This window comes from Microtus oregoni, unplaced genomic scaffold, assembly GCF_018167655.1.
Source record: "Microtus oregoni isolate MIOR12 unplaced genomic scaffold, Mior012 000000F_ref0000247, whole genome shotgun sequence".
Lineage (NCBI taxonomy): Eukaryota > Metazoa > Chordata > Mammalia > Rodentia > Cricetidae > Microtus > Microtus oregoni.
The window spans coordinates 15,682,096-15,706,570 of record NW_024543059.1 but is presented as its reverse complement, the minus strand read 5'-3'; the positions used below and the strand labels follow the sequence as shown (position 1 = coordinate 15,706,570).

The 24,475-nt window shown below is 50.8% G+C and overlaps 1 protein-coding gene across 1 annotated transcript; it reads right to left on the bottom strand.

Moving 5' to 3' along the window:
- Positions 1–624: 624 nt before the first annotated feature.
- Positions 625–19,730, bottom strand: LOC121448584 (alanyl aminopeptidase, membrane). The gene is made up of 20 exons (XM_041652715.1): positions 19,013–19,730; positions 18,439–18,581; positions 18,220–18,359; positions 16,325–16,451; positions 16,060–16,214; positions 15,791–15,904; positions 15,550–15,693; positions 15,348–15,413; positions 15,175–15,240; positions 13,043–13,218; positions 12,766–12,851; positions 12,042–12,178; positions 11,884–11,939; positions 10,595–10,742; positions 6,331–6,422; positions 5,466–5,576; positions 5,185–5,352; positions 4,334–4,474; positions 3,899–3,980; positions 625–1,175 (listed from the first exon to the last, which is right to left on the bottom strand). Exons 1-20 carry the CDS (start codon positions 19,609–19,611, stop codon positions 1,026–1,028), a joined length of 2,901 nt encoding a protein of 966 aa, XP_041508649.1. The 5' UTR covers positions 19,612–19,730; the 3' UTR covers positions 625–1,025.
- Positions 19,731–24,475: the final 4,745 nt, after the last annotated feature.

Here is a 24,475-nt window from a genome sequence, read left to right as displayed (position 1 = left end):
ATGGCTCAGAGGTTAAGAGCATTGCTTGCTCTTCCAAAGGTCATGAGTTCAATTCCCAGCAACCACATGGTGGCTCACAACCATCTGTAATGGGGTCTAGTGCCCCCTTCTGGCCTGCAGGCATACACATAGACAGAATATTGTATACATAATAAATAAATAAATAAATATTAAAAAAAAAACATTCAAGTCTTCCCAAGTTCTCCTCACCCAGCAGCCCAGCCCTTCTGGTTCCCCAGAAAATCGACCTGGGAGCCTGGAGAGGAGGTTCATGCCCAAGGTCATGACTCAGCATTTAGGTTTGGGGTCTCTACTATACCTTTTCCCCATTCCCAGGTGCCCAGTGTCTCTTTGAGTGCCCACAATAGGAGGGCCACACCCAGCACACTGCCTTCTTGAGATCTGATAGAGAGGATCCTGTGGGAACCACCATACCTACCCCCCTCAACTTCCAGGAGGTTCCTCTGGGCCCAACCCTAAAAACTTGTCCTTGGAATCGGCTGCAAGACACTGTATGGGGCCAGGAAGCGCGCTCCTTCCTCCACTCCCCTAGACCTATAGCATGCTCCCCCAGCTCCCCTCTCCAGCCTCCCCAACTGTGAGTGACAAAAGCCTGCGAGCTGATTTTAGAAATTCTTTATTTACATTTTCTCTTAAAAATATATATAGATCTTGGTGCCCTGTTGATTCTTTGGTTCTGGGTCCTGTGGGGAAAGCGGTAATGTGTGCAGGGTGACTCTATCCGGGCAGCCGTTGGTCCAGTAAAGTCTTCTTAATCTGGCCTCAAAGCTGGGCTTCCCTGAGATCAGCCCCAGAGGCCTGGGCCTGGGGCAGAGTTGGCATGAGGGGCAAGGGCTGGGCGGTGTCAGAGCAGCCTGACCAATAGAAGCAAGGCTGGCTCCACAGGGTCCTTGAGGGTAGGATGCTGGTGTATGGTGCGCTGAGGACAGAGACCCTGCACAGACTGCGGAGAGAGTTGATTGGTGTCGCAGGGACCAAGTGGCTCTCAGGTCCAGGTCTCATTCCTAGCTGTTTGCTGTGAACCACTGGAATACCGTGTCCTTGTTCTCCTTCACCCACTTAATGTTGGCTTTCGTCTTCTCCAGAGCTTGCTCCAGAGCCCGGGTGCCCGAGCCGAAGCCTGTGTCTTGGTTATCCGCCTTAAACTGTTCCAGCTGCCAGGAAAACAAAGCGTCAGGTCTGGGCTGGCTCTCAAACTCAGCCCTGAGAAGAGAGGGGCTTTCCCAGTCTCTCACCCGACTCACAGGTCCCTGGGGATGGAGACCGTATCTTGTTCCCTGTATAAGGAACTAAATCCCTCACCAATTAGTGGGGCTAGAAGTACTCTCTACACAGAAGTGGGGAAATCACAGCCCCAGGTGGAATCTGTAAAGAGGGTATCGGGTTCCGTTGCGCAATATTCCAATGAGTTGGCCCTGACTTTCAGCTGAAGAATCTCAACCCCGTAGTGAGCAAATGAAACAGGTGCCACATAGGAGCAACAACTGCGGGAATTTCTGACGATCCAGTGGCTTCAATGCCTAAGTAGCTTTTATTTATTTATTTATTCATTCATTCATTCATTTATTTATTTATTTCAAAGAAGTAGATACAGGGGTGGGGGTGCAGCTCAGGAGCACAGAGCTTACTAAACCTGATCAAGGCCCTCATCATTTTAAAACAATAAAGTGGGGTAGAAGACTTTTGTTTTTGTTTTTTTTGTTTTTCGAGATAGGGTTTGTCTGTGTAGCTCTGGCTGTCCTACAACTCACTCTGTAGACCAAGCTGACCTCAAACTCACAGAGCTCTGCCTGCCCCTGCCTCCCTGAGTGTGGGGATTAAAGGTGTGTGTGTGCCCCCACCGCCCAGCTGGAAGACTATTACTATCCATTCACAATATGGTTTTGTGCACACCGAATCTTAAGGTGTCCGCAAAAGAATTGTTAGAACTCAGGTTAAGCTACCTCTCACCGACAGTTTGCCCAGCATGTGTGAAGCCCTCGCTTCCATACCCAGGACCAGAAAAAATAAAAGGAAATTGTGAGAGCTAATAATTTAGCAAGGTTTCACAATCCACAACATCAGCGGTACACCTAGGAACAGCCATGACAACCTGAGAAGCGACAAGATTGCCCCCTTAGAATAGCACCAGAAAATTTAAGAACTGAGTCAGGTGTGATGGCGCACGCCTTTGATCTCAGCACTCGGGAGGCAGTAGCAGGTGGATCTCTGTGGGTTCGAACCCAGCCTGGTCTACAGAGTGAGTTCCAGGACTGGGCTACAGCTACTGGAAAACCCTGTCTTAAAAAGCCAAAAAACAAAAACAAAAAAAGAAAACAAAACAAACAAACAAAAAAACCAAAACCAAAGGTGTAGGGGTGCACCTTAGTGGTAGGGCGCTTACTTTCATGTCAAGGCCTGGGTTGAAGCACCAGTACCACAAATACACTTTAAAAATATCCTACATATGAGAAAAGAAAACAACTCTTTAAAACACACAGGCCTAAAATGATATGACACTCAAGTATAAGCAAAGAAAAATAACAAATTAACTGAATTTCATAAAAATTAAAAGAGTCTCTGCAAGTGGGAAGCAGAAGCAGGAGGATCGTGTGTTCAAGGCCAGCCTGAGCTGTATGGTAAGACCATCTCAACAAAACAAAATAGAAATATGTGCGTATCAAAGGTGAAAAGACAGCCCACAGAACGGGGGGGGGGAGATGTTTGCGAACCATGCAGCTGTATTAAAACTCACAGAGAACGGTCACAGAACAGCAATAAAAGGCAGCAGCCTAATTTCAAACCAGGCAAGAGACACGGATAGAAGTTATTCCGGAGATGCCGACGGCCAGTAAGCTCCCTTCATTATTCGTCCAGAAAAGACCATAACGACGCCCAGGGACGCTGAGAAGTTAGAACCATCCTACACTGTCGGCAGGAATGTTGGAACAGTAAATTTGCTCCGGACAACATTTTGGCCATTTATTCAAAAAAGCTAAACGTGAAGGAAAGCAATGACCCAGCAAGTCCACTCTTGCAAAATGCCCAGGAGAAATGAAAGTGTGTTTGTATAAAACTATGTGCATAAATGTTCACAGCGGCACTGTTCATAAGGGCCAAAAAAAAAAAAAAAAAAGGAAGAACTGAAAAGCTCATCCGCTGAGGAATGGAAGAACAGGCGTGGTGCATCGACACAAGGGAATACTACTCAGCCATACAAGGGAACCATGTGTCTTACAACAGGAACAAACCTTTTAAACCTGAGATGCTAAATGAAAGGAACCTGACACGAAAGGGTCACATATTATATAATTCCGCTTTAAAAAAAAAGGTCACGTCCTGGTCTACAAGAGCTAGTGCCAGGATAGGCTCCAAAGCTACAGAGAAACCCTGTCTCAAAAACTAAAAAAAAAAAAAAAAAAAAAAAAAAAAAAAAAAAAAAAAAGGTCACGAAATTTCATGATTCTATTTTATGAAATGCAAAAGTGAAGTAGATGAGTGATTGCCAGGAGCTAGGGGGATGGGACAGAAAGGAGGAGGAACTGCTAGTAACTAGAGGATTTCTTTGGGGAGCTGGTGGCAAAGACTGGTTGTACAATCTTATAAATATACTAGAAAGCACTTAAAATGGTAAATTTTATGGTACATGAATTGCAACTCAAACTTTAGGTAAATGAATCTAAGTATATAATCCTAGTTATTCGGAAGACTAAGGCTAGGAGCTAAGGGTTAGCCTAGGTAATCAATCGATGACTAAATTTTAAAATTCAAGATTTTTTTAAAAATGGAAACATTAATATATACAAAGTCTCTCTATTTGGTCCTTGGTCTGTGAGCGGACGTTACCACCTTCAACTGGGACAAATAGAGCCTGGGACGGGACAGGTCTGGTCCTTACCTGCTGCAGTTCATATTCGGTGGAGAAGCGCCGGGTCACTCCCTGGATGAGATTGGCAAAGGAGAAAGATCCTCCTCCGTAGCTGTGGGGTGGGGGAAGGATGAGTGTGAGCAGTGGAGGGGCAGAGACCTAAGGGACAATCTCTGCGAGTGTCAGGGAACTATAGAAATTTACAACCATTTTGAAGGATACACAAGGAGACAAAACAAAATGGACCCCCCAAGATCCCAAAGAGACCCTGCCAGGACATGCAGAAGCCAAGTCTTGAACACAGCTCAGGCTGTAGGTCCCTGACTCCTTGTCCCTGTCGAAAATTTTCCCCCTGGCTACAGTTTTCTAAGTAAGAAAGTCCAGCACAGGGGTGGGGAGGCGTGTGGATCACCCCGGCAACCTCAGCCTTGGCCATTGGTAGTTCAACACCCCAATCAGACTCACTCCTCAAAGAGCTTCTTCCAGTTGCTCCGGACAAAGTCCCAAACCAGAGATTGCCCCACTGCATTGTTGGCAATGTTGATGATGGTGGAGGTGGCATCCTGCCTCCGGATGTACTCAGAATTCAGAGTGTAACTCAGGTACCTGTGGCAGGAGGCAAGGGTAGGAACCACTTGAGAACTGTGGGGCCATGATACAGGATTGGGAGCCCGATGTCTCACACCCAATCACAGCCTCTAGCATTGCTCAACATCCCTTTGATGTGTGAAGGGCTGTGGGGCAACCCGGGTGCTACTCCCTCTGCAGGTGGGAAACTGAGTCACAGGGTCACAGGGTCACTGGCCATGCAAGCATGTGCCGCCCTACATCTCCCTGAGAACAGATGAAGGAAGGAAGAAGTTCCAGCCATTGCAGCCCTCACACCAAGTAGGGTGGCCACTCCTCATTTTGATGTGACACAAGACTCAGTTGAATGGTTTGTCACTAACACTGAGGGAGCACTCATGGGTCTAGGGGTCATGAGTGTCCTGTGGATCAGAAACAATCTCTAGCAGTGGTCTCTGGAACTTTGCAGGTCTGGCCTCTGAGAGGGCTACCAGGGTGGGAGAGACCTCACTGAGGTGCAGGAGACCTTGCCCTGATGCTCACTGCAAAGCCCACAGCAGTTAGGGATCCGACCCTGACCATAACCCTGTATTCCAGTCTTGGCTCAGTCACTTACTAAACCTGTGGTCATTGGGCTATTAATTGTTTTGCGTCTGAGCTTCTCTGTCCTCACCAGCACAAAGCTGCGAGGCTGTAGGAAGAGAAACACAGAGGCTTGGCTGAGTCTGTGGGTGGGGCCATGTCCTCACCTGTTCAAAATCCACACATCCTTGCTACAGGCCAGGGCTGTTCTGAGTTTGTCTGCCTCGTTTACCAGAGTGGCGTTCCGGAACTGTCCCCAGGCAAAGTCCCACTCATCCTCGCCGCCAAAAGCAATGGCATTGCAGTAGACAGTAGACCGAAGGTTGGGGTGGATCCTGGCGTGGGGGAGTTGGGAAAAAGGATCAGTGAAGAACAGGGAGCAAGGAGTAGCCAGTCACTGGCCGGGGGCAGATGAGGACTGGCAGGGAAGGAGCCGGGGAACACTCACGGGTTAACAGCAGGATTTCTCATCCACTCATTAAAAAGTCCAGAAACCAGGTCCTTGCACTCTTGGAGATCACTGGAGCAGGCCGTGCTGATGGCGTTAACTTCATTGTACCTGTCCCAGGGGTGACACGTGGTTAGCACATCCTGCCCGGACCCCCACCAAGACTGTCCTCTCAACACCACAAAGCAAGGGACCTAAGACTCTGGTCCACCTGACTCTGGGGATTTTCCTGCTTTCTTCCTGCCTGTGATTTCTGGGGTCCCAAGGTAGCTTCAGGCTTTTGGTTTGAGTCTTTGTTAAAGAGGTTAGGACTGGGGAGGTTTGTAGATGTTTGCAGCATTCAAGAAACTCCGGGTTTAATCCCAACACTGTACAAACTGAGGGTGGTGATGCACACCTGTAATTCTACCACTTGAGAGCCTGAGGCAGGAGGATCAAAAGTTCCAGGCCAGCCTGAGCCACATAAGACCTGTGACAGGGGCTGGAGAGATGGCTCAGAGGTTAAGAGCACTGACTGCTCTTCCAGAGGTCCTGAGTTCAATTCCCAGCAACCACATGGTGGCTCACAGCCATCTATAATGAGACCTGGTGCCCTGTTCTGGCATGCAAGCACACATGGAAGAAATGTTGTATACATAATAAATAAATAAATCTTTTAAAAAGACCTGTGACAAAGAAACCCACAAAACCCAAAACGCAAAAAGAACCCACAGGCCAGGTGGGTTCTCAAGAGAGCTCCCTGCTCTTAGAAGGACTCTTTCCCTGGCTGGTGGTCAGACATGGAAGGATCCAGAGAACACTTCCAAGCGGCGTTCTCAGCTCTCAGGTCATGTGGGACATCCGGGCTCACAAAAGTCACACTTACTGTTCCATGAGTGTATCTGGGCGAATGGTCCAATTGCTGGTTTTAATTCTGAAGTGCTCGAAGAGGGGCTCAACTTGCTTCAGCAGGTATTTCTGGGGAAAGAATATAGGAGCAGTGTCAAGGATCCAGGTCCACCTGTCTGGGCTGGCAGTCTCTGCAGGCATGAGTGGGTACTGGCAGTCAGGGAGAGGTCAGGCTGCGCCCAAGGCCAGCACCTCAGTCTAGGTTTCAGATGGCGGAATTGGTGTTCTTTCTCCTCAAATCCGGTCAGTCCTAACCCACGTCATCCACCCATCACTGTAACACCAGGTCTCCCTTCCTGACCTTACTGTGAGCAATTTAGGGAACACAGATGTGCAAACACAGGGGACAGACCCAAACTACAATTTCCAAGCCAGCAAGTTCATCCCCTCTTATTCTTGCATTCCTTTCTTAGCTGTGCTAATTCTGTGCACTGTTCTTTTTTACCTAACTCATGTGAGCCCCAGACTGTTATTAAAGTCCTTTGCAGATTCTGATTTGATGTGGCAGACTGACTTCTATGACATACTGAAGCCATTCTTTGATGGTAAAAAAAAATCAACCTCTCCCCTCCCCAAGAACATGTGTTCTTACAGGAGAGATAGTGGTGGCTGTGATGCCAACACAGGGCCACTGGGAAGGGAGGAAGGAGGTAGGCCCAGATTTGCAGAAAAGGACTTGCTAGTCAGGCGGTGGTGGTACACATCTTTAATCCCAGCACTTGGGAGACAGGCCAGCCTGGTCTACATAGCAAGTTCTAGGACAGACAAGGATACACAGAGAAATTCTGTCTCAGAAGAAGAAGGAGGAGAAGGAGGAGGAGGAGGAGGAGGAGGAGGAGGAGGAGGAGGAGAAGGGGGAGGGGGAAGAAGGAGGAAAAAGAAAGAAAGAAGGAAGGAAGGAAGGAAGAAAAAAATGAAGAAAAAACATAAAAAGAACTTGCTGTAATGAGGCTCAAAATTAAAAAACCTGGGGAGCCGGGCGGTGGTGGCGCAGGCCTTTAATCCCAGCACTCGGGAGGCAGAGGCAGGTGGATCTCTGTGAGTTCGAGGCCAGCCTGGTCTACAAGAGCTAGTTCCAGGACAGGAACCAAAAGCTACGGAGAAACCCTGTCTCGAAAATCAAAAAAAAAAAAAAAAAAACAAACCTGGGGTAAGACTAGGGATGTGAGTACTAGAGGCTGAAATCCAAGTCTTTAAGTCAAGCTCCAGCCTGGTCCCTGTGTCCAGTGGTAACCTGCCCTCATTCACAGGAGATGCTAGACTAGAGAGGCTGGGGGTGCTGGGCACCACACACAGTGAGAAGGGTTACAAGGAGATCAGAGGCAGAGGTTTCCATCAGTTGCCACTTTGTCCCCCAAGAGTGGGCACTACTAACTTCACTACACACAACAGAGGCCATGCCAGGGAAGCCAGACAATCCTGAGAGAACATTTAGGACCTATGGCTATTTCCACCTTCCTATGGTGCTTCCAATCCCTTTTTGTTGTCTTTATCACCACCACCATTATCATCATCATCATCTCACTATATAGCCCTGACTAGCCAGAAACTTGCTCTGTAGATTAGGCTGGACTCACACTCAGATCCTTCTACCTCTGTCTCCTGAGTGCTGGGATAAGGGTGAGCACCACCACGTCTTTTTGTTCCAGTTCTGGTACGGCTTCGGGTCACTGTTTATTGCCTCACCCTCATATCCAAAATTGCCTCTCAGCCTCCAGCTTGACAAGAGACCAAAACAAACAGAAAGCTTAGAGGAAACAAGTCAACAGAGGGAAAAGGAGACTCCGCAAGCCCTGTAATAAAAGACTCAAGAGAGACAAGAAGCCCCTGTATGGGACAGGAATGAGAGGGAAGCATCCCGCAGGTGAGGGGGCCGTCCCTGGGGGAGAGTGAAGAGTCCTCAAGCTGGAAAGTAGGAGGGACATAAAAACCAGGCCAAAGCAAGAGAAAGAAGTGGAATTACTCAGACTTCCAGAAAGACAGGAAATGGACAACAGACAGGGAAGAATTTCAGAGGGACAATAAAATAGTTCTGATACAGCACATCTGTGTCCAAGCTGGCAAGACCCAGACTAGCCCACCAGGACTGCTAGAAGAGCCCAGAAGGTTCCAGGAAGGAAAACTGGTCACATACCAAGAACTGGAAATGACAAAAGCTCTGGACTTTTCAACTGTAACATGAGAATCCTGGTGTCAACAGATCAAGACCTTAGACATTCTGGGTCATGATTTCCAGTTCAGAGACTTTCCAAAGCCAGATAAATTCTCAGCCCAGTGTGAAAGCAGAACAAAAGACATTCCTGACAACTTGCCTGAGAAAACCTGCCCTCACAAATCCTTCCTCCAAACTCTCAAGACCATGTACTCCCTGAGAGAAAATAGACAAGGGAGCCATGGGATTCAGGAAGCAGAGGGCCTGTCAATCAGAAGACGTACTGCATGGCCCGAGCAACAGTCCTGGAAGTGGCAGAAGACTCCAGGAAAGGCACGACCCTCCTATGGGATCAGTCCACAAAACCTTCCTAGACAGGGGAACACAGGTGCCCACACAGCACTCCAGCTGGCTCCGAAGGGCATCCAGACCCCAGGCGTATGCTGCATGCCGGTATTGTGATTGTGCTACAGCACCAGTTTGAGAGGAGCCTGGGCAAGCACAAAAAAGTTCCGTTTACCAAAATAGGCATTTGCTATCCTAAGCCGATAGTGGGTTACTTTTAAATAAAAAATTAAAAAAAAAAAAGATGGTTCAGAGGTTAAGAGCACTTGCTGCTCTTCCAAAGGACCCAGATTTAATTCTTAGCATCCACATGTTGGCTCACAACCATCTGTAAATCTAGTTCCAGGGGCCCCAGACCTTCTGGTCTCTTTGGGCACCAGGCACACACATGGTGTGCAAACATAGATACAGGAGAAACACTCATCCACACACAAAAAAATTAAAAATTAGGGCTGGAGAGATGGCTCAGAGGTTAAGAGCACTGGCTGCTCTTCCAGAGGTTCTGAATTCAATTCCCAGCAACCACATGGTAGCTCACAGTCATCTATAATGAGATTTGGTGCCCTCTTCTGGCATGTAAGCACACATGCAGACAGAACACTGTATACATAATAAATACATACATACATACATACATATGTACATATTTTAAAAAGTTAAAAAATGTAAAAGTTTTAAAGACTTCCAGGCCAATCGAGCAGTGGTGGCGCATTGCCTTTAATCCCAGCAATTGGGAGACAGAGACAGGTTGATCTTTGTGAGTTCAAGGCCAGCCTGAAGAGCTAGTTCCAGGACAGGCTCCAAAGCTACAGAGAAACCCTATCTCAGAAAAACAAAACAAAACAAAAAAGAATTCCCGGCCAACCAACAAAGAATATCTAAAAAATGGACAAAGAGACAGACAAAAAAAAAAAAACAAACAAACAAACAAAAAAAAAACAGCCAAAAACTGGGCTAAGGAGTTTGTTCAGTTAATCAAGGGTTTGCTATGCAAACATGAGTTAGTTCACTTTCCAGAATACACACACACACACGCAGACACACCACACAGACAAACACACACAGACATATCACCAACACCTGCAATCCCAGGGCTAGGAGCTGGGCTGCAGGGTCAGTGAGCCCAAACAACAAGGTGGAGGGAGCTAAAGTGCTTGCTACCCAAGCATGAAGACCTGAACTCAAGTCCCCGATCCCATGTAAGCACATGCCTGGGAGCCCAGCTCTGAGTGGACAAACACAGGCTAGCAAAATGGTATTGACCTCTGGCCTTCACACACAATCAATCAAATCCCAACAACAAGTCTCTTAAATGTGGTCTACAGAGCTAAGACTCCACACCAAATGAGCTTCACAGTGTAACCCAGCCAACCCCAGCTACCAGATGCATTAAGAATTCCTTTGCCCATCCCAGCACTGGGGGGCAGAGGTAGGAGGAGGATCTCTGTGAGTTCAAGGCCAGCCTGGTAAGACCAGCCTTTATCTTCCAGTGCAAAGTCCTCTCCAGGCTTCCCCAAAGCATTAACTTCCCATATTTCCAATGGGCAGATTTTGCTAGGAATGTTGTCTTCATCGCAGTGGGGAGGGCGGGGGTTGTCTACTCTTCTAACTTCTGTGCCTGTTCCTGTTAGATCTTCCTGACTCTGTCATCTTCCCCACACCTCCTTATTTTCTTGAAAGAGCTTGGACAGGTAATGAACCTTCCCAGTGGTCTAACTCGGACACGGGAAGTAGCAACTCATACCTTCATGGGGCCGTAGACCTCGGAGCGGTCGAACATGAGCTTGAAGTAGCTAAGGCTGGTCAGGGCAGCCTCCCAGGGCATGTATTCTGTTTCGTTGTAGAGGAAGAGGGTGTTGCTTAACGCCAGAGTGACGGGTATCTTTTGAGCACTGGAGACAGACATGAAGGCCCAGGTCAGCACCCACCCAACCCAACTACACCCTGGGGACCCTAGCTCAGGTTCTCAAGGACACACCTAAGCCGCCCCACACCTAAGCCTGGGTCCCCTGAGGACTTCATATTTTCCACGGGGGAAGGGATGACACAGGTGCTCTGTGGTGCCACCAATTGGGACCCGCCAGTCATGTTTTCTCGTCTATTATCCTTATTCTGTTTCTTTTTTTTTTTTTTTTTTTTTTTTTTTTTTTTTTTTTTGGTTTTTCGAGACAGGGTTTCTCTGTAGTTTTGGAGCCTGTCCTGGAACTAGCTCTTGTAGACCAGGCTGGTCTCGAACTCACAGAGATCCGCCTGCCTCTGCCTCCCGAGTTGCTGGGATTAAAGGCGTGCGCCACCACTGCCCGGCTCGTTTCGTTTTTACTACGAAAATTGTTTTGTCTTTTTTGTTTGTTTGTTTGCTTTTTGAGACAGAGTCTCTCTAGTAGCCCTGGCTGTCTTGGAACTCAGTAAGCAGAACGTGCTGGACTTGGCCTTGAACTCAGAGATCCGCCTACCTTCCAAATTCAGGATTAAAGGTGTGTACTGACTTCCCCGAAGCCACACAACACAAAAGAGGCCCAATTCAGAGCCTTGTTGATAACTCTGCTGAACTTTTCTTTGCCTTTTGTTTTTAATTTGTATATATTACGTGTTTGTGTGTGTGTGTATACATGTGTATGTATGTGTTCCTGTGGATGTGTGCTTGCAGGTATGCTAGAGGCCAGTGTCAAATATGTCTTCCTTGGTTGCTTTCCATCTTTTTTTGTTTGTTTTTTGAGACAAGGTTTCTCTGTGGTTTTGGTGCCTGTCCTGGAACTAGCTCTTGCTTTTGTAGACCAGGCTGGCCTCGAACTCACGGAGATCTACCTGCCTCTGCCTCCCGAGTTGCTGGGATTAAAGGCGTGCGCCACCACCGCCCCGCTGAGTAAAGTGTTCTTACACTGTCAAAATCCTTCTCCTTGAAATGGCCATGTGGGGACCTCAGGAAGCTGCTCTAGGGGCCCCTGGCACAGCACCTGGTAGGCATCTAGAACAGCAGGGAGGACATAGGTCCAGTCACAGGCTTCTTTCTGCCTTAGCCAGGAGGGCACTCACCTGGCCAGGTTGAAGGAGTCATGGATAATCTGCGCACGATTGATGGCAGGGATAGCCTAGAAAAGGAAACTGTGTGACTCTGGGCTTACAGGAAGGGGCAGACCCTGCGGTCTGATGACCCATCATCCCATGGGGGGCAGGGCAGGAGGGATACCTACAGTGAGGTCTGACTGCAGCTGATTCTGAATCTTCCTCCAGTTGCCTTCATCGTAGTTCACCTGGTAGTAGCCCGTCACACCCAGGTTCAGCAAGACCCACTCATTGGCTCCAGAGCTCCTGAAGTCAGCATTCTGGCCTGTGGAGCAGGGCCAAGGGCAGGACTGAGTGTGCCCAGAAAGCCATGAAGGACCCTGAGCCTCCTCTCAGTCTCTGCCTCGCCTAGCTAATTTCCACTGGTAGCCTGTGTAGGACATAGTTCGCTTTCTGGGCCTTTGCATGGAACCTGATCCTGATTCCTGGCCCACCACCTGGTCATTCCAGCCAGAATCTACAGTCAGACTGTCAGAGAGTTCCTGGATGTTTCTAATTGCTTGCTTTCCTTCCGCTGCCTGTGATTGGCCTTCACCTTTGACTCTTCAGTGCCTGGTCATATAAGGCAGCTTACTGTACCTGCCAATCACTGTCCTGTTTCACAGGAATTCCCTCCTGGAATTCTCACACAGCTCAATGGAGCAGATGTAGTCAACTTGACAGAAAAGAAAGTAAAGGCCAGAGAGGGTCGGTAACTTGCCCAAGACTACACAGAAGCAAGGTGAAATGGAAACAAAGACATCAGCTCCATTTGTGGAGTGAAATAATGAAGGTAATCTTCCCTCAGCTCTCCCATAACCCCCCTCCCAGAACAAGGGCCAGGAGCCAGCAGATAAGATAGGGCTGGATTACTTCTCTTGGTTTCCAGCCAGTAGTGACCCTCCTGCCGCTGCTGCGCTCCACTTTTGAGAAACGGAATGGGCACGATCCATGTGTAGCTGCAGTGAGAGACCCAGAGGCCAGTCAGTGACGATGGCAACTCTTGGGAACACCATGGGTACCTCTCTCAGGTGCCCAGTGATGGCCCAACACGGATCCCAAGTGTCACCGTGCTCCTGACCCCACATGATCTCCTTCCTATGGTCCACCCTTCCCTGGGACCCAAGCCTTCGTGACCCTATGTGCTCACTCAAACTGAGAGGGGCGGGTAACAGTGGACTCAGGGTCAAGGAGGAAGTGTTCCTGGGAGATTTCTCCTGTAGCGGTGTTCACAGTGACAACGGGAAAGCCCATCTGTAGAATCCAGCGGTCCATGATGGTACTCACGTTGCCTGGGAGTTTGACTACTGTCTGGTCGTTCACGGCCTGTTTGAGGGACACAGTGTGGCTGACAAACCATCGTCCTCCTGTGCCTAACACCCAGGCAGCCTTATGGCCAGGCTAAGTCTATAGTGCCCCTAATACAGGGCAAGGGAGCGGAGGACAAGGGACCCCAATCAGCGCTGCCTCTCCTTGTCTGCCCAGTGCTGAGTGAGCTGGAGAACCTCTCTGCCTCTAGCTGACACCACACTGATGACACACCTGGTTGTGACCCATGGCCAGGACACCTTCTGAATGTTGAGAACAGAGAGAGATAAAGCAGTGCCCAGTGTCACAGGCAGGAACAAGGGACAGGGCTTGTGGGGTGTGGAGGAAAGGTCCCCTAATAGGAGGGAATGGGGATGCCACAGCCCTTGTTACTGTCTTCGTGGGTCTTTTTCATCCTTTTCCAAATGCATGGGCACCACTTTTATAGTCACAGCAAAAAGCCAAAGACATCTGCTAGTAACTAAAACCGCAGGGCTGGAGAGATGGCTCATAGGTTAAGAGCATTGCCTGCTCTTCCAGAGGTCCTGAGTTCCATTCCCAAAAACCATATGGTGGCTCACAACCATCTGTAATGGAGTCTGGTGCCCTCTTCTGGCCTGCAGCATGCATGCAGACAGAATATTGTATACATAATAAATAAATATTTTTAAAAAATTTAAAAAAAAAATAAAACCGCGAATCCCTGAAAGCAGGGTAGAGGCGTGGCTGTCAAAAGGGAAAGCTGAGGCAGGGGAAGTCTGGAGCCACAGAAGACAGGGAAAGGGAGCAAGCTTTGCTGGAAGGCACGAAGGCAAGTGGTGGAGGAAGGATCCAATGAAGCACCACCCAGTCAGCTGCCAGAATGTGGGGTGGTTAATAGACAGGCTGGGGGCAGGAGGAGGGGGAACTGGAACCTGCCCAACTGTAACTCTGTGACGTCCCCTCCCCAGAGAGATGGCCTTGGGGCCCAGATGGACACTGCCACAGTCAGGGAGTGGTTGGGCAGGATGATAGGGGCCCTAGGGCTCAGGAGGAAACACTGATGAGGAGTGGTGGGTGGGGCTGAGGAGGGGTGGACAAAGTCTACACAAGACTGGGAGGCAAGTGGGGGGGAGACAAAGTGATGGGGGTTCATGTGCAGGGTGGACTCCAGCCCTAAGGAGAGGCAGGGAGGAGAGGGGCCTCTGGGGAAAACAGGAGGGCTTGGAAGCTGAGGGATGGAAAGTGAGGCAGGGAGGGACAGAGGGTCGGAGTTTGCATCCAAGGTGCTGGTGTGTGCAAGGGTGTACCAGGTAGGGAGGGCCACAGAGCACAGGGCAGCCGGGAGTGCTGAGTCAGTTAAATGGTTGGTGCCAAAGTTCTGGCAGAAGAAAGAGGAAAAGGAGATAAGGAAGAGGAAGGGGGATAGAGGTAGTAGTTTGGAGATAGGTGCCCTGAAGCTCATGTTCTCAGCACTAAGTGATCTCACAAGCTTCACCATGGCGTGTCTATGCAAGAACATCAAGTAGGCCAGCTCTGGTGGCACAGGCCAGTAGGACAAGCTATAGAGACAAATACAGGAGGATCTCTGAGTTCAAGGCCAGTCTGGTCTACAGAGAAAGTTCCAGGACAGCCAGGGCTACACAGAGAAACTCTGTCTCAATAAAAAGCTGAATGTGTTGGCAAGCATCTGTAATCCCAGCACTTGTAAGTGAGACAGGGAGTCGACTGTTCATGCAGAAAAAGACCCTGCCTCAGAAACAAGATGAGAGAACCAACTGAAGAGAACCCACTAAAAAAATGAAGAAAAAGAACCCAAAGTGAACAGTGAGCAGGGGCCTTACCCACTGCCTTTAAGGATTTATCTTTACACCCAGTTTATAGATGAACCACTGAGGCTCCCAACAGTTTGCCTGGACTGTGAACAGGGAAGCTGGGCATGGTCTCACACATGCTGTCCCCTTAGGACCTTAGTGGAGAAGGCATGTTACCCACCTTCTGCAGATGCTCCCACAGGTCCAGATAAACGGTGTTGGAGTATTCGAAGGCATGGAGGTAAGACTGGAGAACAACAAACCTTGGTAAGGGCTAGGTGATCCCCAGGGCTGTGGAGGGCTGTGCTGGGGGAAAAGCCGCCATGCCGAGGGACCACCTAGAGCGATACTCACTGCAAGGCCCTTCTTGAACAGGTCCTCTGTCAGGAAACTGGACAGCATCCTGAGGACTGAGGCTCCCTGGGGTAGGAAGAGAGGAAGCTCAGAAGGCCAAGCTACCAGGGACAGACATCCCCAGAGCAGCGGCTATGCTGAGGTTCCCTGCAGGATAGATCCCTCCCCACACCCTGTGACTCTCAGGGCCTCCAAGAAGCACCTTGCTGTAGGAGATGCTGTCAAACAGCTCGCTGATCTGGGCCGGCGTGTTGACCTCATCGGCAGGACTGGATAACGGGTGGGAGGAGGCGAGTGCATCCACGGCCATCACACGATACACTTCATTCTGCACTATGAGGTCTTTCTGCAGAGTCCCCAAATGCCATCAGGCAACTGGCCCAGGAGGGGTATCCTAGGCAGTCCACTCCCACCTCGGGCCAATTCCCAGGATGGTGGCTTACCAGATTCCAGGTGGGCTCTGCATAGTCAGCACCCAGATATTCCACGTAGGAGGCAAAGCCCTCGTTCAGCCACAGGTCATTCCACCAGGCCACTGTCACTAGGTTGCCGAACCACTGCAGGGGACACACGAGTCTGCTGAGTGTCACAGGCCTTACCATCACTAATAGCAGCTAAGCCTGGCTGACTGTCTACCAGGTACAGGCCAAGTGAGGGCTGGACACTCCAAGGCCTCTGCTTCTTCTTGCTTCTCCCACAGCCATCTATTTACCTGATGGGCCAGCTCATGAGCAATCACGGTGACCACCCGCTCCTTGTTGCCGATGGAGGAGTCCAGGGGATCGAAGAGCAGGGCATTCTCACGGTAGGTCACTAGCCCCCAATTCTCCATGGCTCCAGCGTTGAAGTCGGGCAGGGCAATCTGGTCTGTGGAGGGGAGACACGTGAGAGCAGGCGGGCATGGGCGGAGATCCTAGCATTACCTCCCCATGAAGGCCCCATGGTCACCTCCCCGTGAAGGCCCCATGGTCACTCACCAGACTTAGGTAGAGGGTAGGGTGTATCATAATGTTGGGCAAAGAAGTTTAGGATGGGGCCTGTCACATTCAGGGCATAATCACCATGGCCCGCTCTGATGGCACTGGGCCGAGCCCAGATTTGAACCTGCAGAACGAGAGAGAGGGAGAGATCAGGTTTTATCTATTTATTATGTATACAGTGTTCTGCCTGCATGTATGTATTTCTGCAGCCAGAAGAAGGCACCAGATCTCATTACAGATGGTTGTGAGCCACCATGTGGTTGCTGAAAATTGAACTTGGGACCTTTGGAAGAGCAGGCAGTGCTCTTAATCACTGAGCTATCTCTCCAGCCCCAGGTTTGAGATTTTAAGGAGAGTAAGTAGAGTCCCAGGATCCAATGAATTGGAGGTCCCTGATAAGTCAGGATGGGGACCAATTAGATTAAAGAGAAAACCAACCATGGTATCATATGCCGATAAACTCAACACTTAGGAGCAGGAGTGTCACAAATTCAAGGTCAGCCTGTGTACATTAGTGGACCCTATCTCAAAATTTAAAGCAGAAGGGTAGAGAGATAGCTCGATGGCTGTGCTGGCTGATTTTATGTCAACTCAACAGGTTAGAGTCATCTAAGAGAAGGAAGCCCAATTAAGAAAATGCCTCCATTTCTCATTGGACTGTAGGCAAAATGTAAGCATTTTCCTAGTTAGTGATTGATGTGAGCAGGTCCAGCCCATTGTGATGGTCCTGGGTTCTATAAGAAAGCAGGCTGGGCAAGCCATGAGGAGCAAGCCAATAAGCAGCACCCTTCCATGGCCTCTGAATCCACTCCTGACTCCAGGTTCCTGCCCTGCTTGAGTTCCTTCCTGGCTTCCTTCAGTAATGGACTAAGATGTAAAAGTGTAAGCCAAACAACCCCTTTCCTCCACAGTTTGCTTTTTGGTCATGTTGTTTCATCATAGCAATAGTAACCCTAACGAAGACAGTGGTTAAGAGCACTTGCTCTTCTTCCAGAAGACCTGGGTTCAATTCCCAGCACCCACAAAACAGGTAGCAACCATTTGTAACTCCAGTTCCAGAGAATCTGATGCCTTCTCCTGGCCTCCAAGGACACTAGACATGGCAGTGGTACCCACGCTTATATGTAGGCAAAACACCCATACACATAAAACAAATTTGTTTTAAATTTTAAAAAAGGGGGCCAGGCATAGTGGCACACAACTTTAATCCTAGCCCTCAGGAGGCAGAGGCAGGTGGATCTCTGTGAGTTTAAGGCCAGCCTGGTCTACAGAGTGAGTTCTAGGATAGTCAGAAGACTCAAAGACTGTCTCAGAAAAAAAAAAAAAAGAAAAGAAAAAAACTTAAGAGGCAGAGAGTTTAGAGGTTTAGAGCTCGAGTGCTTGCTGCTCTTCCAGAGGACCCAGGTTTGGTTCCTAATACCCAAGTCTGGGGGTTCATAACCACTGTAACTCCGCCTCCAAGGGATTGGACACTTCCTTCTGGTTTCCACAGGCACCTGTACTCCTGTGCACGTACCACATCCAGACACACACTCATACACATATTAAAAATACATTTTAAAATGGGTTTTAAAAAGGAGTTGGTGATATAAATCAGAGGTAGAAGACTTGTATGGTATGTACAAGGCCCCAGGTTCAGTCCCTAATAGTGTAGAAAAAAAACCCCAAAAGCCAGTAAACGTCTGTCTCCTGTGGTCAGGAGCTTCCTTACCAAAGAGGAATTGTGATTTCTGTGTTCCAAACACAGACTGGGAAGTGCTTAAGAGCGCCTGGGGTCGCTCGGAGCTGGGACTCAAGAACCTAATAACTCAGAAGCTAGTACCGAGAAGATCTAGAAAGGTCCCTCAAGTCAGGGCAGGACCATCCCAGAACATAAAAGCCCAGCTCCATACCTGAACAGTACCGGATGGGTTCTCCAGTTGTACATAAGTGAATTCGCTCACAATGTAGGCCAGCAGGTATGTGGACATCTTGGGGGTGGGATAGAACTCCGTGATGGTCCATCCAGACTCTTCCGAAAAGGGCTTTGTCTCTGTGCATAGGACACGTGAGTGTGTGGGCTTCCAGCTCTGCACTCCAGTCCAGAGCAAACCCAGGGCAGCCAGACTCACCTTTGGGATTCATGTTTGACAGGGCTGTGTAGCCAGTGGGGTAGATGAGTGTGATGTTGAATATGGCCTTCATGGCTGGCTCATCGAAGCAGGGGAAGGATTTCCGGGCATCAGGAGCCTGCATCTGCGTTGTGGCCACCACTCTGTCCAAATCAGCGTGTTAGAAAGGGTGCTAGAGGAATATCTTTAGGGTACAGAAGAAGGGGTGCATGGAAGGCTGGCCCAACCTGCTTACTGCCCTTCACCCAACTCCAAACAACCTCAAGACCCTGGTCAACATGCTGCCATGGGAAACCAAAGTTTCCAGACTCCATCCAAACCCTGGCAGGCTCCATGCCTGTGTGAGCTGAGAGTCGTCCCAAGCAATTTTCTCTCCTCTCAGTATTCCTGTCCGTCCAAGGAACCCTTCCACCCCATATCCCTAGAGGCTGGAAGACAGTACCCCCAGTAACTGCCCCTGCCACCACAGATGAGCAACGGGTCTGCTGAAGTCTCCTGAAGGCTCCAGCCCCTCCTTTCCATGATCCCCAGATGCAGCCCTCTCTCAGCCTGTGCCCATGGCCCGGGAACTTACTTCCTGACGCCATCCTCCTCGTACTCGCTGCGGTAGAAGCCAGCCAGGTCGTCGGCCAGCTCCCCCTGGAACTGGCTATCCATCTCATACTGATGGCCTGCTACCAGCTGTCCGTTCAGGTGCACCACCAGGTACTCGGTACGCTCTACCAGCTCAGTTTTGATGATGTTAGGTGCTGGGGAACCACCCAGGGCTCGCAGTTCCACCAAGTGGTTTCCCTTTTGGGTGTAGTTGAGCTTTTTGCTGTGGATGATGATGACATTTGTGGCCACGTTACAGGTAAAGCGGACAGTACTGTTACCTTGAAAGATGTACAAGCCTTGTGGGTTGGGGGTGAGGTACGGTCTCAGAGTCACCCGGTAGGAGTCAGGTATCAGAGTCTTGGGTAGGCGGTACTTGTTCCAAGGTTCGCTTCCATCTACAGTGGTGGCTGGGGTGGTAGTGGCAGGCAGTGTGGGAGTTGTGGCAGAGTTCTCCGCGTTCTTGTTCTTCTCCTGAGCATAGACCACTGACAGGGCTACGATCGTGCACACAGCTGCCACACCCAGCACGATGCCCAAGATGCCCAGGGTCTTGGAAATGTAGAAACCCTTGGCCATGATGCTGGTGGGCAGGGAGCTCGGAGTGGCTCAGGCCAAGCGAGAAGCAGAGCAGCCCTGGGCCAATTTATATCTCCCAGGGGGCAGAGCCCTACTGTCTTTGGTTTGGACAAATATTAACCAGGGCTCAGGCGAAGGTCACTAGCTTAGATAGGGGTATTCTCTGCCCAGGCTCTGGAGAGATCAGAAACAAAACAGTGTGCAAAGCTGGCGCGCGCGCGCGCACGCACGCGCGCGTGTGTGTGTGTGTGTGTGCGTGTGCGTGTGTGTGTGTATGCGTGTGTATGTATGTGTGTAGGGGGGTGCCTGCTGGGAGCAAACAGTGTCTGGTTACAGGCTGCAGGTGGCCGAGAAGTGGGGGGACCAGGCTGAGCTGGGGCTGAAGGGCAGACTGCAGGCTTGGCACCCAGAGGGCAGAGGGGAAGGCTGGTGACACTGATCCTGCAAGCACAGATGGAAACAGAGAAACACGAGGATTGAGGTGAGACTCAACAAAGGATTCACCCAGCCCAAGAGGTGGAACAGGCAGAGCAGAATAAAGACAATTCCCAGCACACCATCAAAAACAAAACAAAACAAAACAAAAACCCACTGGATCCACCTTTGGGCTGGATTCCCTGAGGAAAGTCAGGGCCTGTGGGGACATTCTTCAGATTCTCTCCCTTTCTTTTCTGACCAAATTCTTTATTTTATTTTATTTTCGAGACAGAGTTTCTCTGTAGCTTTGGAGCCTGTCCTGGAACTAGCTCTTGTAGACCAGGCTGGTCTTGAACTCACAGAGATCCGCCTGCCTCTGCCTCCAGAGTGCTGGGATTAAAGGCGTGCGCCACCATCGCCCGACCCAAATTCTTTTCTTAACTCCCCAAGGAAAGCAACATAAATCTTTCCTTCTTTCCTTCTTTCCTTCTCTCTCTCTCTCTCTCTCTCTCTCTCTCTCTCTCTTAGTTATAGCTTCCCCCATGAGTAAATAATAGTATTTTCCCCTCAGCTTGCCTGGCAGAGCCTCGATCTGGGGCCTGAGTGGACGTTGCAGTGAGCAGCAGCTCTACCTATGAGGCCTGGGCTGACAGCCAAAGGGCATTAGTAGGAAACTCCGCGTCGGAAAGGCATATAATGGTGCCCCAGCTTGCAGAAATAAGGGTTGAGGCCTCAAAAGGTTTCACTTGGGTCCCAGGTTTCCTGCAACAGAGCCAGCTTGACAGAGCCAGCAGGTTAACCCCCTGAGGGCTGTGCCCCCCCCACCCCCACATCATACCCCTTCAGTACATCCACAACTGGTCCTGCAGCTCCCTCCTACCTGAACAGCAGGCTAACCCACAAGTCCATTCGGCTAATCCGGTCTCCAAACAAAGAGCTAGGTTCTGCCCAGCCCTCTGCAACCTCTTCCTGTTTGCTTTGGATGCAGACCATGGGCCAGCTGGCCAAAATCTGGGCTCTTCTGCAAAGGGGCCCTGGTGTCTGGATTTGGGGCAGCTCCAGAAATGGCACCAACCCAGGCTAGGGGTGTGTGGGGTGCCTGGGCTCCGCAGCCCCTCCTCTCCATAGCCCCTGCCTCAAGGCAGGTCTCACCACTTCAGTACCCCAGCAGGCAGGTTCTCATCTGCGGGGTTCTGTGCGGTTCTCATCACCCTGCCCCACCAGCCTCGGGAGTATCTTCCTGGGTGTGAGGATGAGATGACCCTCACTGCCTTCAGGGTGAGGCTGCAACTCTAGCTGGGGGCCAAGACCACTCCTGAACCTGACCCCCTGACTGCTCCAGGTTTTCGAAGTCCCCTAGGCCTCTTATGGCTCGGCCTTTGTTCCTCGGGCCCATTGGCTAGGAGAACCTTTCCTCTCTTACACTTCAAAGCCCAGCTCTAACACCACAACTTTGTCATGCTCCTTAGGGACACACTTCTGTGGTCTCCACATCACTTACAAAAAGACCAGGGCTGTGTCAGCCTCCACACCAGGCCAGCACCAGCGACAGCCTGTGCTTCACCACAAACATGACAGACAAAAGCTAAAGCACTCAAGGAAAGTCAGACCCTTGATTTGGGGGAGAGTTCCACCCTTTGCAGAGCACACTCTGTCCTGGGCTCTGAGACTGGGCAGAAAAACCACCTCTGCTATTAGCCAGTAGGTCATTTGCTTCATATTTTTCTCAAACCCAATCCATGTTACTTGGCCTGGTGAGCAATAAGGAACCTGACGTCGTGTGTTAAGTTACTTTTTTTTCCTGATCTGCGGCCCACCTCACACCTCAGATGACAACCGAGGCCTTAAGGCAGCCTGAGATCACCCCGCATAGCTGCTGCTGCTGCTGGAGAATAGCACTCTGTCCCGCCTGATCTGGAGGAGGTCATTGCTTCAGTGCAGGGCCTTTCTGCAGGTGAGCAAGGCTCTTGCCGTCCTTTTGCTGCTTCCCCCTTTGGGGGTGGCAGCCCTAACCACTGACCACTGTTTCAGATACGCTCGTGTGCACATGTGTGTGCGCGTGCCCTGACCACTGTTTCAGATACACACGTGTGTGCACATTCACACACACACACAGGTGCACTAGGTAGTCTGTGCTCCATACCACACCTCAGGCTCATGATTCCTCTCCAGAGCTCTCTCATCCTGAGTTCTGACGTAGGTACTGTGAAGCTGGCCAATGAGGAAGCTAGGGGAAAGTGTAGTGTGTAGACCATCTGCCCACTTTGAAGTAGCGTCGAGTAGAACCAGGGTGAAGCCAGCTCCCAGAACAGGGTCATCCTGGCTGATGGCCTGTTCCCATGTCACAGCTGGATTGGGCTGGTCTGGGCCAGCCCCCAGGGTGCTTCCTCTGGGAGCCCTACACACTGTCCATTCTGTGGGAACAGCATTAAACCCATGGCAAGTGGGCCTCTGTGGGCCGGGAAAGTGTCCCTGAAGAGCGGGAACAGGGAGGCCTTGTGCACTAATCATACAGGCCCACACTCTCTTTGGTAGGAGTGGCTCTAAAGACGGATTCCTTCACTCAGACCATGGCCAGGAATTGGCAGTTGTTCTGGGAAGTGATACTTGTAAGCTGGGAACCACCAGGGGGCTGCTACAAGACACTATCCGTACACACCACACAGATATAAATGAGGTCACCCTACAGTCCCTTAAGATAGGACTCAGGCCAAAAACAAACAAAAAATCTCACACACCCTTAATCTCAGCATTTGGGAGGCAGAGACAGGTGCGTCTCTGTGAGTTCAAGGCCAGTCTGGTCTAGGAGTGAGTTCCAGGACAAGCTCCAAAGCTACAGAAAAACTCTGTCTCGAAAAAACAAATGAATGAACGAACAAACGAACAAAATAAATAAAATAGAATAAGGTCGGACTCAGGTTGAGGTGAGTGGTTACAGCCAGTGGGGATTCTGCTACAAAGGGGCTTCAGGGCGAGCAACTTGCAGCTTCCCCTCAGGTACTCCGCAGAGGCAGAGCTACCATGCATGCGGTGCCAGGTTCAAACCCTGGGGGTGAAGGGAGAGTCCCAAAATCAAATACAGAGGCCGAGACTGAGGCCAGAGGATTGTCTAGAATTCCAGGCCAACCCAAGCTACACGGCTCACCGCTGGGGGTTCCATCATGCACTAGAGCCAGAGCCCTGGTCCCTGTACCTGGGCCCATCCCATGTAGAAACAGCCCTCTTGCCCCTGGGAAATCATGGCCGGTCCTGTGCCGAGGAGGCCCACCTCCTTCTTACTGGCCACCCTTGCTGTCAGCAGCAGGAAGCCACCTGCTCCGCTTTCACAGTGAACTGGCCAAGGTCCTGAGAGTCCACCTGTCGCCCTAGACTTTACTCTCACGGTCAGCCACAGGGGTGCGCGTTAGTGCCCCGAATTCTCCCAAGTGCACACTTCGCTGGTATCCTTGGAGCAAGAAGGGGCTTTAAGTCACAAAAGCCCTGACCGTCCAGGTCGGTCTGACGACCGGAGGTTATTATTGGAGATTTTCTGCTTTGAAAGACCCCACTCGCAGAACAAGTTCGGGTTGCCACCGGCGCTGCTCCCAGGAGGGCACCGCTTAGGATCGGCCACCTCTGGCTTGGCACGCTTCCAGGAAGAATGCCAATGGATGGGGTGTGGTGGGCTCCAGGAGTCCAGGTAGCGAAACGAGGATAAAGTCTAGTTCCCGCTTCCTCACAAGGGGCTGAGGTCCGGCGCCCGGGCCAGCGCTCTAAACCCGGCTGGGCGAAACTGCAGAGCAGAAACTTGTGGCTTTGCTCTCTGTGACTTCCCTGAGCCAGCGCGCGCCCTGTTACACTCGCACCGTCCCAGTCCTCTGTGCCCCAACCATCCAGTATCCTCTCGACCCCGGGTTCCGTCCACCGCATGTCCCTCGACACCTCTCTTCCCCTGTATCCTTGACTCTGGCCACCCTCTCTCCACCAGGACCCAGCCACCACCCTGTGTTCCCGGACTCCAGCCACCCTGTTTTCCGTCTTCTGTCATCAAAGCCAGGACCTCCCTCTGAGCCCTGTAGGCATCTGGAGACGGCTGACAACCTTAGGGACCCACTCCAACAGCCTCGGCAGCTCCAGGCCCTCAGTTTACCCATCTGAGTGGGGCAGAAGCTGCAGTTGGCTCCCGCATCCTGGATGCCAAGCCCCACGCTGGGTGTCCCCAAACCTCTGAAGCCCAAAGTCGCCGTTCCTCACTTGCCTGGGACACCGCACCGCTCAGAGCAGCTTTTGCCTAGCCGCTGCCACCCGCCTGGCCCGGCGGGTTAAAGGGAAGTAACCCGAGCCCACCGCCGCCTCGCCAGGATTGCCCCCCCCCCCCCCCCCCGCCCTCGCACACTCCTACCCCCGGCTCCGCCCGCGCTCCTCCCAGCCTGCCAGCGAACAGCCATTCCCCCGACAGCGCGGGCCC

What these genes read in the sequence shown, in the direction of transcription:
- LOC121448584 (XM_041652715.1), bottom strand. Translation starts at nt 19,611, where the DNA reads ATGGCCAAGGGTTTCTACATTTCCAAGACCCTGGGCATCTTGGGCATC. An exon ending in GTCAAACATGAATCCCAAAG is followed by an intron (nt 18,360 to 18,438) that starts GTGAGTCTGGCT and finishes TCCTATGCACAG; the next exon opens with AGACAAAGCCCTTTTCGGAA. An exon ending in ACAGCATCTCCTACAGCAAG is followed by an intron (nt 15,414 to 15,549) that starts GTGCTTCTTGGA and finishes TTCCTACCCCAG; the next exon opens with GGAGCCTCAGTCCTCAGGAT.